This window comes from Phycodurus eques, chromosome 5, assembly GCF_024500275.1.
Source record: "Phycodurus eques isolate BA_2022a chromosome 5, UOR_Pequ_1.1, whole genome shotgun sequence".
Classification (NCBI taxonomy): domain Eukaryota; kingdom Metazoa; phylum Chordata; class Actinopteri; order Syngnathiformes; family Syngnathidae; genus Phycodurus; species Phycodurus eques.
The window spans coordinates 20,379,575-20,395,845 of record NC_084529.1 but is presented as its reverse complement, the minus strand read 5'-3'; the positions used below and the strand labels follow the sequence as shown (position 1 = coordinate 20,395,845).

The 16,271-nt window shown below is 40.2% G+C and overlaps 1 protein-coding gene across 1 annotated transcript in view; it reads right to left on the bottom strand.

The window, feature by feature from the left end:
• plxnb2b (plexin b2b) overlaps positions 1 to 16,271 on the bottom strand; it is a 219,094-nt gene that overhangs the window by 50,225 nt on the left and 152,598 nt on the right. The window contains 11 exon segments of the mRNA XM_061677999.1: positions 65 to 160; positions 243 to 344; positions 1,518 to 1,629; positions 2,767 to 2,878; positions 4,077 to 4,236; positions 5,115 to 5,241; positions 6,438 to 6,538; positions 8,970 to 9,095; positions 9,175 to 9,363; positions 9,533 to 10,543; positions 10,545 to 10,648. Coding sequence (XP_061533983.1) covers positions 65 to 160; positions 243 to 344; positions 1,518 to 1,629; positions 2,767 to 2,878; positions 4,077 to 4,236; positions 5,115 to 5,241; positions 6,438 to 6,538; positions 8,970 to 9,095; positions 9,175 to 9,363; positions 9,533 to 10,543; positions 10,545 to 10,646 — 2,238 coding nt within the window. The 5' untranslated portion in view covers positions 10,647 to 10,648.

The following is a 16,271-nucleotide window of genomic DNA, read 5'->3' as shown; positions in this document are numbered from 1 at the left end:
CAGCCTGAGTAAAACTGCATCATGCTAATTGCACTGAATTGAATTAGACACAAACAAAACTCACGTTAAATCCACTGAAGGTGTAGAAAGGTCCGTCCTCAAAGTTGACCTCCTCCTCCACGTTCTTCATGAGCTCCGTCCCGATGGTAAAAACACGGCCCTGAGTGACACGCAGAGGGGCTAACCCAAGCGGCTCCCTTTGAACGGCGCTCCGCGCTGAAAAGCGTTGAAACGCGCCATACCTGGTAAAGGTCCAGATTGATGCCCTCGAAGCTGATTGACTTCTTGTAGCCCACCGGGATCAGCATGGGGTCCGGATTTTCAAACTGAGGACACCTCGCTCCCTGAGTCACCACAACACATACTTCACGGTCAACATCATTACTGTCATTAGTTACCGTAAATCATCTTTATCTGCCTGTCACTTTGACGTCGCTGTCAAAGATAGATGGACAAAGATACCTTATATGTATTAAATGAATAATACTTTTCGGACTGATGAAGTGAAATTGAATAATTTCCCACAGCACACCTGATGATCTCTCACAGCACCAGTGGTGGTTTGTGGCAACACGTGCACCTTAACGTGAATCTCAGTGCTGACACTGAGTCAACGAGGAATCTTTTGTACAAATCTGTGTTAACTTAATGACGCTTAACAATTTAACGCCGACACAAGAATCATTGCTTTCGTCCCCAAAAGGCAGTGAGACCGAACGTGATAGTCACAAAACAGAAAACTAACCTACACTTATTCTGGGGAAACAATAAACAACAACTATATTGACAATAACATGTAATTCCTAAAACTAGTTACAAAATGCTGCTAGGCATTCTGGGAAGTTGACACTAGGCATTCCTGCAGGCCTAGCAGCATTTGGAAATAGTTGTTGCTCATTGCGTGTTTTATCGTTAATGTTGGTCGTCGTTTGTTTCCTCGTAGTTTAATCGAAGTCGTGTACGAGTGTTCTACTAAGTTATTGTGCGTCGTTTTGTTGTACGCCATTCAACCTAGAACCCCCAATGCACAGCACACTAATGTGCCGTGGAAATCAGTGCTCTTGATTAAGTTTTATATGAAATGTCATCATCAACGAGTGCTCCGCCGTGAATATTACTTCGCTTTTAGATATATTTGCAGGTCACTATTAAAACATCTTCAAATAGTTGTCGTGGAAGGAAGTTCGGTGAAGGAAGCAAGTTCAGGGCCAAGTCTGAAGTATCTTGGATTGTTTGGCCTTGGCGGAGGTCTGGGCTCTACTGCGTTCCATATCCTAGTTTACAATGCAAATGCGGAAAGCACCGCAGTGTAACGGAGAATCTCATTTGTAGCGACAGATAGGAAGCGGATCAGGCGAACATCTGCTGACTTGTAAATTGACACAGCTGATAGTGGGATTACTTTCGCTTCTTTTTTTTTTTTTTTATTATTATTTTCTTTTTAATTACTTTTTCTGTTGGTGTTTAAACGGACTGTAACTTTTTGTGAGGCGAGCGACTTCGGCGAGGGGACGAACCTGTCGGTGCTTGATTATGTGCGGGGCAGGCGCGCCGTCGTCCATGTCGCTGCAGGTGTGGTCGTGCGTGTTCCACTTGCAGCCCCACGGACTGGCCACGCACGACATGCATCTGCAAATACATGACACACTCAGTCATTTTGTATCACTACCAATAATAACTATCTAATAGGAAATATTCTTAATAGCATATTCAGCATCTCTAAGAGTATTTGCTTTTCCTTTCTGGTGGATGACGCTTAAGCAAACTAACAAGTCCAAGTACCACCATCATGAATGACGTTAAAATACATATGTATAGTCGGCATATAGTAATGTTCATCAAAAATGAGATTTTAGTCTTAAAAAGTATATCAACTATTATTGGAAGTCACTGTAACATTATGCACAGTTTGAACATGAACATTGCGCTTAAATATAGGAAAACTGAACTTCAATAATGATTCGATTAAAATGTATTGCACGTAAGTTTGCAGTGTGCCAGTGTATATGTATTGACCTTTTGACTTATGCTAATGCCATTAGCAAACAACGGACGTATTTCTTTTACCAATATCTTGATTATACTGATAGCCGTGATCATTTTGGTCACTACAATCCATATTCATGTCCATATCTATGGAATATATAAACAAACAACCATTTACACTTACATCCACACCTATTGGACAATTTAAATGCATGTTTTCGGAATGTGGGAGGAAACCGGAGAGAACATGCAAACTCCACACACAAGCTCAGAGCTGGGCTTCGAACCTGTGACTGCGAGGCACACCTTCTAACCCAATGGAATGCTGTGCGGAACTTGTTAACTTGTTCCCTTAAATGTAATCTCACACAATAAAAAGCACGTTTAACATGGAAACTCATCAAAGGGCGTCAAGCATGAAAATCCATGTCGCTGACAGCAAAATGGATCTGGCCGACGTCACATAAGCAAAGCTCGTTTATCACAAGCGCCGCAGCATGAAAAGCAAAAACATTGGAAGCAAGGAGAGAGAAAAAAAAATGGACTTTCCTATTTTGATTAATGAAAAGGAAACGGGCAATTTCCATTGCTCGGTAATAATACATTTTAAAAAATGTAAAAAGTGGGGGGGAAATGCGGCATGCATTACCATTTTCATTCATCTGTGTGTGCACAGACACAGACAGACACACACACACACACACAAACGAATGCACACACACAGGGACCATGTACGTCAAGGCTGTCAAGCAGGACGCCTGAGTGACAAGCGGCACTCACGGCGTGTTCTCCGACTTCCTCACGGTGGCCGCGCAGTTGTAGAACTGATAGTCGCGTGTCGCCACCTCCACCGTCTCGTTGACGAAGATCGTCACCGGCACGGCCACGAAGTCTGCGAGTACACACGAGGACATAAGACCCTTTTCACCATATACATCACACGTAATTCCGGGTAGTGAAAGCGCAAGCATTCTAGTGGTAAGCAAACACTTAAATGTCATTGAGAAAACAAGGTCAACGACTTGAACGATGAGTTTAGCCCTTAAGTTTAAGATTTGCATTGTTTAAAAATTGACGAGGTGGAAATTCAGATTTCAATACCCTGATCATTCAGGGACTGGCTAATCAATTGACTTTTCTGTTGTTCCTGTTGTTCAGAAGTAGCAGTAGTATCTTCTGTTGTTTAGTAGTAGTAGTAGTATTAATAGTACAGTATTTTGAAGTAAAATTAGTAGTCATATTTGTTGTGTTGCAGTAGTAATATTTATTTTTAATAGTAGTAGCATTAGTAGTAATTGTAGTTTTTGTTTAGTAGTAGTAGTATTTGTTTTTAATAGTAGTGTAGTAGACGTAAGAGTATTGGTTTAGTAGTAATAGTATTTTTTTTGTTTAGTAGTCGTAGTAGCATTTGTTTTAGAGCAGTAGTAGTATTTGTTTAGTAGTAGAAGTATTTTTTGTTTAGTAGTAGTACTAGCATTTATATATAGTAGAAGCAGTAGTAGTATTTGTTGTTAGTCGTAATAACAGTATTTTTTGTTTAGTGGTAGTAATAGTATTAGTACAGTGGCGGCATCATTTGTTGTGTAATAGTAGTAGTTGTAGGTTGTTGTTTAGCAGTAGTAGATGTACAGCAGTAACCGTCGTATTTGTTGTACTGTATTTGTTGTTTATTAGTAGTTGCAGTCAGAGAATCAGGACACTTTCGTGAAATGGTTGGAAATAGTTTACCAGTAGGAGAACAGTGAAACACAAAGAGAAATGCAGCAATGTCGTACGTTTGAATGGAAAATGTTGAAGTTATGCCATCACGGTAAAAGTGTACTTTCGGACTCCCGACCGTCCCTGCATCAAGTTCCTGCTCATTCCACGTAGCACGATCTAAGCTACTTTAAATAATCAAAACTCTCTATCAAAATTGTGATCCATTGATAATTCCAGCCCTTCTCTCAGTGAAAAAGCATGAGCGCATATTTTCCATTGTTTCATATTTAATAGAGGTGGGCTCATTTATATTGCAGGACAGTCATTTATTTATGAATGCAACTCCCCTTGAGGAATTAAATAAAAATGGTGCAAAAGCTGCGCCGTACCTTGGTGACCGGTCGTGTGCGGGATGAGCGAGGGGCGGGGCAGGTCGCACGAGACCTGACCAGAGTCGGACATGACGCCGTCACTCTGGAACGACTTGAAGGAGCACTGCAGACGGTCCGAGGGGCCGATGGCGGGCAGTGAAGGAATGTTGATCTTCACCTAGGAAGGGATGGAAAATATTTTTTTTTTTTTTTTTTTTTTTTTTTTTTTTACAAAACAGTCTCACTCAAACATATATAACCTAACTATTTTCACTCATTGTTGTCTAAAAAAAACAACAAAAAAAAACATCCAGACTTTCAATCTTGAGGCGATATAATGCCACGCAGCTCCAACAGAGTGAAGGAGTTTTACAACAATTCATGAGAATTAATACATTTGATCTCAAGCTATTTTCAAGACTTTAAATGGTGAATAATTCATACAAAATAATAGACGATTAGTGTCAATTTGTGAGAACATTTAAACTGAACATATTCGATGACAATATGTAAAATATCTTAATTTGGGAAATTTATTGTGTGAATGTGATAAATAGTTCCATATACACCCTGAGATTAATATGTAAAATATCTCCTAATTTGGCAATTTTATTGTGAAAATGTGTGAATTTCGGGATTGTGATCAATAGTTTCATCCTGAGCAAGCTGAACAGTTTCAAGTTTTAACGGTTTGAATAACTTCTCGACTAAATGCTTCCATCATCTTGCATCCGCCGTGGGTGGCCTGTTCTCCTGGCGTCCGCATATTTTTGAACCGTGTCCAAAAAGGTGTGCCGTTTTCCAACATGCAAAGGCAAATATAAGAGGTAGAATAAAAGAAGCAGGGAGAGAAAATGGAGTCACTCTATCGTCTGGGGATCAGTTATAATAAGTCCGTTTGAGGGGGGTTTGCGGACTGATCGATACGGGGCAGGAATAAACCTGAGCCCCGGCTTTCGGATTCTCAGTGGCAACCGTTCATCACGCCGACTGTGTGAAGAACAAACAGATGGAACAAAGATGGAGAGAGGGAGAGAAAAGAAGGGGGGAAGCTACCTTCTGGCTCTTTTTGCAGGAGAGGTTGGGAGGGTAGAAGGAGACGATCTTGACACATTGCTGCTGCGGGCTCCACAGCCAGCCATTCTTCTCCTCTGCCCGCCGGCACTCAGACCTCCTGGTGCACCTGCAGACGCCAGCGTGAACATTTCCACACACAAACGCAGACCCCCAACCCGTTAGGTCCACATCTCAAAGCCCAGCGCACACTAAAGCGTAAACCCCCCCCCCCCCCCCCCCCCCCCCCTCCATTTTGAAGGCTTCAAAATTGCTGTTAGATTTTCCACATTGTGCTGTTATAAATAACTATGGATAGAAAGTCCAACTGTCAGTACAGACACAATGTTTTAATACACATCTATCTATCTATATATCGATGTCTGTGTTGAGGTAGACGCAAAATTGCTAGTTTAAAATGAAATAACTTTTTTCATAAAATGACAATGGGGTCTACCATATTTGTAATATTGTAAAACCTTTTTTCTATATATAACTTCCTAATATTTAAAATTTTTACTTAACTTAAACCAAGTTCTTGTAAAATGCACGGGTTTTTATCCTAACATTTATTTCAGTCTTTGCAACTTTATCATCACAATAATCTGAATTTATCCTGTTGTTTATTTTCTCAGAAAATTCCAACTTTATTCACATCTTATTTGAACTTTATTACATTAAGAAATTAAGACTTATTTCTTGTCAAATTACAACTGTATTGGTCTAATAGTCAAACTTTACTCTTGTACCACTTTTTCCCAGAAAATGTTTTACTTTATTCTCCTAATATTCCAATTGTATTCTTATTCATATGTACAATGTATTCAGATAAATTAAATCAATTTTGCTCTTGTAAAATTACAGGTTCCTGCTCTCACTGTTTTAATTTTACTTTCATAAAATCCTTATTATTATATAATAATCATTTTCTTCTTTAGAGTACGCCACCTTTAGGGTGTCATTCTATCTACCTACCTACACTATCTATCTAACAGGGGTTGACAACAGCTCTGATCATAAAACGGAGAGTAGTAATATAATATACAGTGTTACAAAATGAAGCTTCGTGTTGATGCGACAGCTATTGATCTCCACAATCACTCAAGCCAAATATGTGGCAGACATCAGCATCGTGCGCATGAATAGAAGCCAGCGAGAGTGCATTTCACCGCACACAGTTGACAAACTGCTTTAATTTCTGCTTGCTGCACTGAGCAAGAGACGGTATATTAACAACGTGAGTTAGTAAAAACGTCCGCCGTAAAACATTGAAAACCCTCCCATGTGTTTGAGAGCTGGAACTTTTCCTCTCTGTGTGTTTCTCACCTGCCCTCAAGCACACACCAGCCACAGTACGGGTCCCTCATATTCACGCAGGAATGGCAGTCCTCCTCCTGCAAGCACGTCTCCACGGGCACCTTGGTGATCTGCGGCATGACCACACGGCACATGATCAGTCATCGGTCACCCGAGGGGAGACGCCTGGCACGGCAGCTGAGGCTCGGGAGGCACGAGATGCCACAAAGAAGCCTCCTTGAATAATCGAGCGGTTACTTTTGTCCCACCCTCGGGGAGTGAAAAATCCATTTGTTCCATTTACAATGCCGTGGTATCTCCACTGTGGTCGACTTCAGTGGAAAACACGCACTAATGTGACATAAAACGTCTCCAGTGGATATACAGTACAGTGTTGCCTTGACTTCAGAGTTTCATTAATAAAAAAAATACAAAATATTATACATACCTGTATAGTAATGACTTGCTGGTATAACACGAACAAGAGCGCCGCAACTATGCTGCAGTCCTATTAGTCGTTCTTTGGAAGAGGATGAAGAATATATGCCTGTGAGTGTTGTTACATTGTCTGACACCACGTGCTGCTGCATTTGTGTTCAAATATCATTGCTGAAGGGGTTAGAACTACAGAAACACCGATGCTAATTTTGGCTATGGCATTTTCCATGGTGTGTTAGCATCAAGCAGACTTTTGTGATGTGGAAAAGTGATGTGGTTGGGTACACTACCTGTACTTCTCTATGTTTTGTTTAATTTTACAGTTAACATCAAAAGAGTGACAATAAACTGCTTGAAGCATCTTTTTTGAAGAATTGTTCACTACTTGCCATTTGCTATTGTATTTGCCAAACTGCTGTGTCTTGAAATTTGCTGCCATCATAGCGAGTGATTTCAACTCAAATTCTTGTTCACATCAAGACAAACAAACAAAAAAAAAAAATATATATATATATATATATATATATATTTTTTTTTTTTAAATCTCAAATAACTTGTAAGTCTGGTCAGTCGTAAGTCAAGGTTTCACTGTACTGAGCAAAAAAAGTCCTAGATGCTTTTTTAGCTAACAAATAAGTAATTTAACACTAACAAAATTGGGGTGAAAAACATAACGTATACTATTAAGATTAAATAAATCAACAAATCACAACCTGATCTGATGATATTTGAGTTTTAAGCATCTGAATACATTCATATTGGCTTATACAAAATTAAAGCCATCCATGTTTAAAGCCACCAATGCCTTTCACCGATTATAAATAATAAGATTATAAATAAGAAGAATTTAAGAATTGAGGAAAATAAATTAAAAAAAATAATAAATACAAATCCATGAGGGCTAGGCAATTATAGAAAGTCTCAAACTCATTGAAAATAGAGTTTTTTTGTACGACTGGAAAAAAGACAAACTATTTTTAATTGTTAAAAAATATTTGCAAATAATGTTTTTTTTGAATACTTTAAATGATTTAAAACACTTAAAATATATACTTTTATTTTTGTAAATATTTAAATTATATTACGTTTTAAAATATTAAAAATATATTAGACTTTTAAAAGAAATCTGTTATTAATGAAATAAATTCAAGATTTTATTGGACAATATTGTTAAAAACATTTTCTTAAATATTTAAAATATGTTATTTATTGGGGGGAAAATGGCGATACAAAGTTTTTATTCCACAGTCACGATATTATTTGAACCATGATTTAAAATAAACATTTAACAAATGTTTTAATCAATGAAAAAAATACATATTCATGCACATGCTTTTCATTAAAAAGCAAAGATGCAATGAATTTCTTAAAGATGCACTGATACTGTTTGTCTGGTAGAAACACAGATGTCCGGTCTCTTGGTCCACTGAAGACACAAAATATGATTATTCTGCCTGATAACAACGGAGGCAGATGGATTTTTCATGCACACTTTGTGCTTTATGGCGCAGCAAAAGTGAAGAAGCAATTTTTTTCTACCCTGGTTTTCATAACCGCGCTAAAGGTAAGGTGTCAGCGGCATTAAAACCCCACAGCTTCCATGAATATGGCGGGGATTTACAAAGAATTTATGAGCAGTCGATTATCAGACAGGCACAGCAAACAGAGCTCTTCCCTCCTTGGCATGCACAATTCCCACACTTTCCACCAAGGATGGTTTAAAATTTATTTCTGTGCATCCATCACATTTCAAGTAGCAAACATGAACAAACATCATCCGGACCTCCAAATGACCACCTACCATCCTGATCTATCCTGGAATTTAAACACTACCAGTTGATAAAAATGCAGGAGTAAGGCAAACTTGAATATAGCTCCGGTTCTAAAACTTTAAAGGCAATGGAGGGAAATATTTCCTAGGGCCCCATCATAATCATTATGCCAATTAAACATAACTACCATGTGTACTCATAAATGTCATAGGAATTGTATTACAATATGTTGAACCTCTGTTCTGTGCTGCTTCACTAAAGTTCAATTGTAGCTATTGTCTTTTATCTGTTTTCAGTTTAAACCATCCTGTTTAACCTTTCACGCAGAGTAAGCGGGAAGCTGCTGAGGCACCTTTTTGTCTGTGGTGATGTAGAGGTGGCTGTAGTCCGTGTTGAAGAAAAGGTTCTTGTTCACTTTCTCCCCCAAGGTGTTGCCAGGGGCCTTGCCGTACACGTAAGGCGTGGATGTCAGGTGAACCTGCAGAAATAAAGTACACCATGTCTAGATGTCTTTAAAAAAAGATGTTAAGTCAGGAAATATAGTGTGAGACATCCACCTTGAAGACCTCTCCCTGGTTGTTGCCCAAGAAGGCGACGGTGTGATCATTCTCCACGGCGATGGCGACTGCGGTGAGGAGGCCTGGCTTGGATAAGACCGCGTTGGATTTCAGGGCGAATCTGGGCTTGCTGGCCAAAGGCGTCGGCAAGAAATCGCCGCCGCACTTGTACAGTTCTAATGTGTCCTTCTGTATAGGAGAAGAACACAAACACTTCTTAAGCCACATACTATCCAATTTCATATAATATACTATACCTTTTTTTTTTTTTTTTTACATTTGAATAGAATTAATCATCTGCAGAAAAAAAGAAACAACAGACACAATTGAGCATTACTGATTCTGCTAGGGCGCTCACCGCAATTTTGGAGGTGCAGAATTCGGCTGTCTTTGACGAGTACGGAATGTCAACGGCGGGGAAGCCTGAAATCTTCCCAGAGTCGCTGTAGCAGGCGGTGATGATGTCCACCAGGCGCTCGTTGATGGCGTTGAGCGTGTACATGCATAGGGCCGAGTCGCTGTGGTCGTCTTCTGAACTGGCCACCATGAAGAGGACTTTATTCCAGTGCTGTACCTTGCCGTACGTCCCCGCTTCCGTCATGACTCGACTCAGCTCCTTCCCGGGAGAGGCCACGTAGGCCGCCTGCACTTTGCTGTATCGGTTATCCGGACCGCACTTGAGCTGGAGCTCCGTGTGGGAATACAAATGGTGGTCGTTCTCGCACAGGCGAGACACAAAGGTCACGTTTTTGTTATCGTTACCGTCCAGAGTCCTGGAAAAGACGAAGTAAACGAAGCCGTCGGCGGCGAAGGCGTGCCGGAAGTCGTGCAGGTACCTGGGCCCGAAGGGCATGGTCTGTATCGTGGAGGCCTCGATGATGCTCTCGAACACCACCCATTCGCGGAAATCCTGAAGAATGCGTGTGGTGATGATCTTGGTGCTGTCCAGGCTCCCGTAACCTTTGCCCACCAGAAACACATGGAACTTGTGTTGCTCCTTGACGAAGGTGGACATGACGCCCACCACGTTGACGTTGTCCTCGATGCTGGCCACGTACGTCCGCTCTCCCTTGTTGTCGCTGTAGTACAGTTCATGCTCCACGTTGGACAGGTTGAGCAGCGAGCAGATGCCCCGGTAGCGGCTGCCGCACACAATGAGCGAGCCGTTGGACGGGTGCACCAGCAGCAGTTTGTTGATGTTGGGCATGAGCTTGGTGTCCTGGCAGGCCGAGGCGGGCGGCGTGCACGTCCTGGCGTCCTTCCGGGGGCCCGTCTCCGCCCGGGCCTCCTGCCGCAACAACGGGCCCAGCTGGTAGACGGCGTTGACTGCCCCCACGTACACGCGGCCCGTGCGCGGGTCATGGACTACTGTTGTTGATGGGAGTATCCGAGGTGAACTCGGGGAGACCCTCCTGGGACGCGGACTTCGATTGGCAGGCGAGGAAGAGAAGGAGGGAGACCCAGCTTGCCATCTCTGTGTATGACACAATGATGAAAGGCGTAAGAAATAAGAAATAAAGAGCCCAGCTGACTTTAAGCGAGAGGCAGGATACCCGCTGGACCGGTCGACAGACAGTCGCAGGGCACAATTAGAGAACCATTGACACAAACATTCCCACATATGGACAATTTCGAGTCTTCGCAATGAACCTAACATGCATGTTTTGGGGATGTGGGAGGAAGCCAAAGGACCTGGAGAAAACCCACGCAAGCATGGGGAGAACATGCAAACTCCCATCAGGAAGGATGGAGCCAGGATGCTAGATATTGTTATATTTTTAAATGTTATTTTGTACAATACTTAAAATATTTTACAATATATTTTTTTACAAAATACTTTCAATATAGTTTTTCTATATTCAATACATATATTATTCATCCATCCATTTTCTGTACCGCTTATCCTCACTAGGGTGGCGGACGTGCTGGAGCCTATCCCAGCTATCTTCGGGCGAGAGAAGCGGGGTACACCCCGAACTGGTCGCCATCCAATCACTGACATATTGTTTTTATTGAAAATATGTTTTATTTGTATTTTTAAAATAATATTTAAATTATTGAAATAGTTAAAATACATTTTTAAACATTGAATATATTGAAAATACTTTTGCTTTTTCAAATGTTGTAAATGTTTTTAATATTGGAAATTGGTTGTAACCGTTTTTTGCATTTTTAAAAATGATTTCATGATGAAAAACAGAAATATACACTATTAGAATCGTTTAATAGTTTCAATATGTTTCCTTTATTTTTTTAAGTACTGGTATTGAATATCAATAAATGTATTCATTATATTTTCATAAAAAAATATTTTAAAAGGACTGCTTTTTTTTTTACAAAATATTTGATATAATTTTTCTCCAGTATAAATGTAAAATTTTTATATTTGAAAAAGGTTTTATTTTGTTTTGTCCCAATATTAGTTTACTTTCCAAATATCTTTAACAATACTGAAAATTGGTTCAAATTAATTTGTATTTTTAGTATTCAATTTTTAAAAAAACTACTTATGTGCATTTCTACAGGGAAAAACCTCCGTTTAGACTTGTGAGACAATTAACAATATTAAAAAAAAACGTGAGGCATTTGGGACAGTGTTTTGTTTTAGGGGTTCGGCGTTTTATAGAGTGCTTTAATGTTTAAATATGTATAGTGGTTAACTTCCATGTACACTTGACTGACAGTTAAGAATGTTAAAATAAACAAAACATGCACGCACAGTTCATAAAGGTGACTGTGAACAGTGGAGGTTTTTTTCTTCACCCTGAATGGAATATCAATGACGGAGTTTCCACCCAAAAACTCTGGTGAACGGACAATGGCTTCTCGGCCAGGCAGTTTAACGGCTCTCCGCCTTTTTTACATTCCAAAAGAATGATTCCATACGTGGTGTGGGACCTGCCTCTAAATTGGAGCATAAATTGTTAAGTTTTCCACAAAAACACTGGCTAGTGCGCCCTAATGTAACCTTGTTGCATGAGCTGATTGAAGTCTGCTCGGACGAGAGGCGAAACATCTTCTAAGACAAACAGAATAGTCCAGTTCCAATCGATGCACCTTGTAAACATTAAGACAATTTTGCTAACATGATACGTGTAAGATTAAGATTAATATATATATATATATATATACAAATCCAAGAGTTATGAGGGTGGTATTTTACCTGCCTCACCAACGCAACTGACACAAGTAGAACTGTGTGACCCCGTTACACTATAAATAATCCCAACTGTGACCTGTTTTCTGGAGAACTATTTTGTTTAGGGGCAAAAAAAAAAAAAAAAAGTAGTTCATGTAACAGCTGTTCACTGTGACATGCATGGATTACTTCAGTTGAATGCCATTTGTCATCGCTTTGCGCAGTTAAAAAATGGAAAAAAAATACATTTACAAACTACTGTTGCCAGACACAGAAATGAAGACAGAAGTTGCCATCAAAAAAAGCAGTAATTTGTGTGTATATTCAGATCAGCAGGGGTGTACATATTTGCCTCCAAAATGGGTGAACTGGCTGTTTATGTAGATTTAGGTTAGCAGGATAAAAGACTGCCTCGAGGTAATAAGGCCGTGTGGAGCCAAAAGTCTCCACCACCTGCTCCTGCCCGTAATAGGGAAGACAGTTATTTTAAACCACTTGACAGTGGAGAAACAAACTAGAAGTCTACGAGTTAGTGGAAAATGGAAGTTAGCGCTTCTATCTACCAAGATATGATATAGTATTTTATCTGTTTGTTAGTCTGCGGTGTTCACTTTTCACTCGCTTGCAGTCACAAATCACCAAAACACTTGCTATTCACCACATACATCCAGTTAGCTTAAGATTGCGTCACAGGCCACAAATTTAAGGTCCACCGCACACTGAGCGACATGGCCGAATGCGGCTGGACAATCGCCAACAAATTACAGTCGGGGAATGACACCTGCCCAGCTCGCGAGTTACCCTGGCAACGGAAAAACAGCATTTTGAGGCATCACATATCATCTTATTGAACCATAAACAACATGGAGAGATTCTCAAGAAGGAAGAGGATTTCCATGGCCAACGTAGCTATATTATAATAATACAAAAGAGAGGAAACGGGTGAGAAATAAAGGAGAGAGTGTGGATATTTCAGAGGCTGCTGACAAAGATCCCCCATTAATTGACAGCACTTGTGCATTTCAGTGACAGGGACTCTCGACGCTTAGCCTTTTAGCCACAGGTGCAAATGATATTAAAATATTAAACTAAATATAGGTAAGTATTATTGTAAAACAGTATATAGCCTATACTGCAACCAAAATTGAGTGAAAGAAGTACTTTAAGTCTCATTCACTGCCAATCCTTCATGTTAACATGGATCACCCAGCAGAGGATGTACTTCCTGCGGCTTCTGGAGAAAGCACGGCCTGCCACCGGAGCTGCTGAGGACAGTTCTACGCAGCGGTCATCGAATCAGTCCTGTGTTCTTCCATCACAGTCTGGTTTGGTGCTGCTACAAAAAAGGACAAACTCCGACTGCAACGGACAATCAAAACTTCTGAAAGGATTGTCGGTACCCACCTACCCACCCTTGAGGACTTGCACGCTGCCAGAACTAAGACAAGAGCGTGCAAAATCCTCTCGGACCCTCCGCACCCCGGTCACCAGCTCTTCCAGCTCCTTCCCTCAGGTAGGCGCTACCGATCAATGCAAACTAGAACTAGCAGACATTCCAACAGCTTCTTCCCTCTTGGGATCAACTTCTTAAACACCTGACCTACAATTCCATTACAACATGCTGGCAATTTTTTGACTTGAGTTCGTTGTCACATTTCTGTTGGGCCAATTATGTATTACTCGTGCACTCACTGTAGTTGTCTCGCCATGCTGCACTATTTGCATATACTGGCCACTCATGTCAGAGTAGCATCTGCTCCGTTTGCACACTGATTGAGGAGTATCTGTAACATTTGCACAACCGACATTGTCCCAGATTATCGCACTACTCGTCACTTTAAACCGCATACACTCCTTGAAGTCTCAGCGCCCTTTGCACAATGGTCATTGCACCGGACTATTGCAATATTAGTCATTCGAACTGCTCAAAGTGCTAGAGGACTCTGCATCTTTTTGCACAATTGTCAAAAAAAACAACTGTACAGGCATTACCAGATAACTAGCAACCCTTTACTGCTCACTGACTGTTTTTTTTTTCTCTCAATGTCTTCATGTCTCAAAAGTGTTCTCTGTCAATTGACTGTCTGTTGTCGTACTAGAGCGGCTCCAATTACAGGAGACAAATTCCTTGTGTGTTTTTTGGACATACTTGGCAAATAAAGATGATTCTGATTCTGATCTTTGAATTCAACAGCCAGTAATGGCAGTTTATGTTTGAAAGGATGGTTTTCATGTGTTTGATTTGAAATTATTATTTTTTTTTTTTCTAACTGACTTTAAACTGTTCTTCGGTAGAAACCATTTGCATTGATATGCAATCTTTTCACCTGTCTTTTTTCGTTTTTTTAATGAATTGATACAAAACTCAAAAGTGATCTCAAGTGTGTCTGGTAAGGAGGCGCCTCGCTTCCTCACTGGCTCTCAAAACGCAATAAAGCCCATTTAAAAACCCTTGGATCTGTTCCAAATTCAGCTGCATTAAAAACGATACCGCCACAAGCGCTTGGAGTCCTCTTTAAAAAAGAAAAATGGAAAGAAGAGCCTTGTAAAACACAGACACGTCGTGTTCTAGTGCAGCACATGACTGGCCAGGTGTCTGCGGAGGGCGTGCTCGCCGCTGTTTGCACAGGCGGAGGTCAATACAGAGGCAGTTACCACTCCGCACACACTCGCCGGCGTCGCATTTAAAGCCCACCACAAGCATATTTGAGCGGTTTTATAGTGTCGTTAGGTCACTAACATCTCCAGGGGGTCCCTCAACCCTGCATGAATGTGTTATGATGTTTTAAAACATTTCACCAACATCCAAATTGAGCAATAAAATCTGTGTCTATCCAGGGTTGAAATGTGAGCAAATTGTTTTGCTTTTATGCTTTAATTTAGAAAAAAATGTCAAGTTGGCAGTATGAGAGATGGTGTCGCTAAGCGAAAAAGCCGAAGTAGTACATTAAGGGGATGTTTATGTGACAGCATAATAAAGGCACACCTCCTATACAGGACTTTTTAGACTGTGGATTATTTGAATTTATTTCTGTTTATTTTGATTGTGAAAGGTGGTGGCAAACATGAAGATTGATCGCAATAACAATAACCATATTTTCTTTGACCTTTTGGGATATTCTTCCTAGTTATAGTTCCTCAATGCCATCACTGTTTCACTTCTGTGTAGTGATGAGAACACAAAAAAAAAAAGCCAAAGCAGCAGCAATTGTGGTGTCAATCCTTTAGTCAGTGGTTCTCAAAACTTTTTACATCCAAGTACCATCTAAAATACACGTAGCTCTCCAAGTACCACCATCATGAGCAAGATTCAAATACAGTAGCGAGTAGGCCCAAGTGTTCATTTAATAAAAAAAAAAAAAACGAGGCAGGTTTTATTCCTAAAATGTGTATTTAATATGACTGTAAGCCACTCTAACATCATGCACTGTTTCAACATTACAATTTAGCTTACAAATAGGAAAATAAACTGTACTTCAATCAAGGTTCAACTAAAATCTATTGCACATTAGAGAAATTTAAAAAACGTACGTAAAAGTTAAATACAACTGAACTGCACTTAAGAAATACATACTGGATTTAAAAAAAAAAAAAAAGGTTTAACCCATTATAATATTATGCACAGTTTGAACATTTAATTCAGTGATTCTTCACGTACCACTAGTGTGGTTTGAGAATCACTCATGATGATGCTCACTGAGCTGAAGTCACATTCTCTTTAGGTTTGAACTCCCCCCCCCCACCCCATACAGTACGTTTTAAACTCCAGAATGTGCTCTTTATCTGTCATCATTCACATGACAAACAAGCTTATTTAAAGCATGTTTACAACGTTGCACCCGTATTTGTAGCAGACCCCCCCCCCCAAAAAAAAAACAAAAAACTTTTGAGAAACAACACTTCAAGGACTGGCGGTGAAGACTGACAACTTCAAGTATTTGACGGCAATAACAGGGAA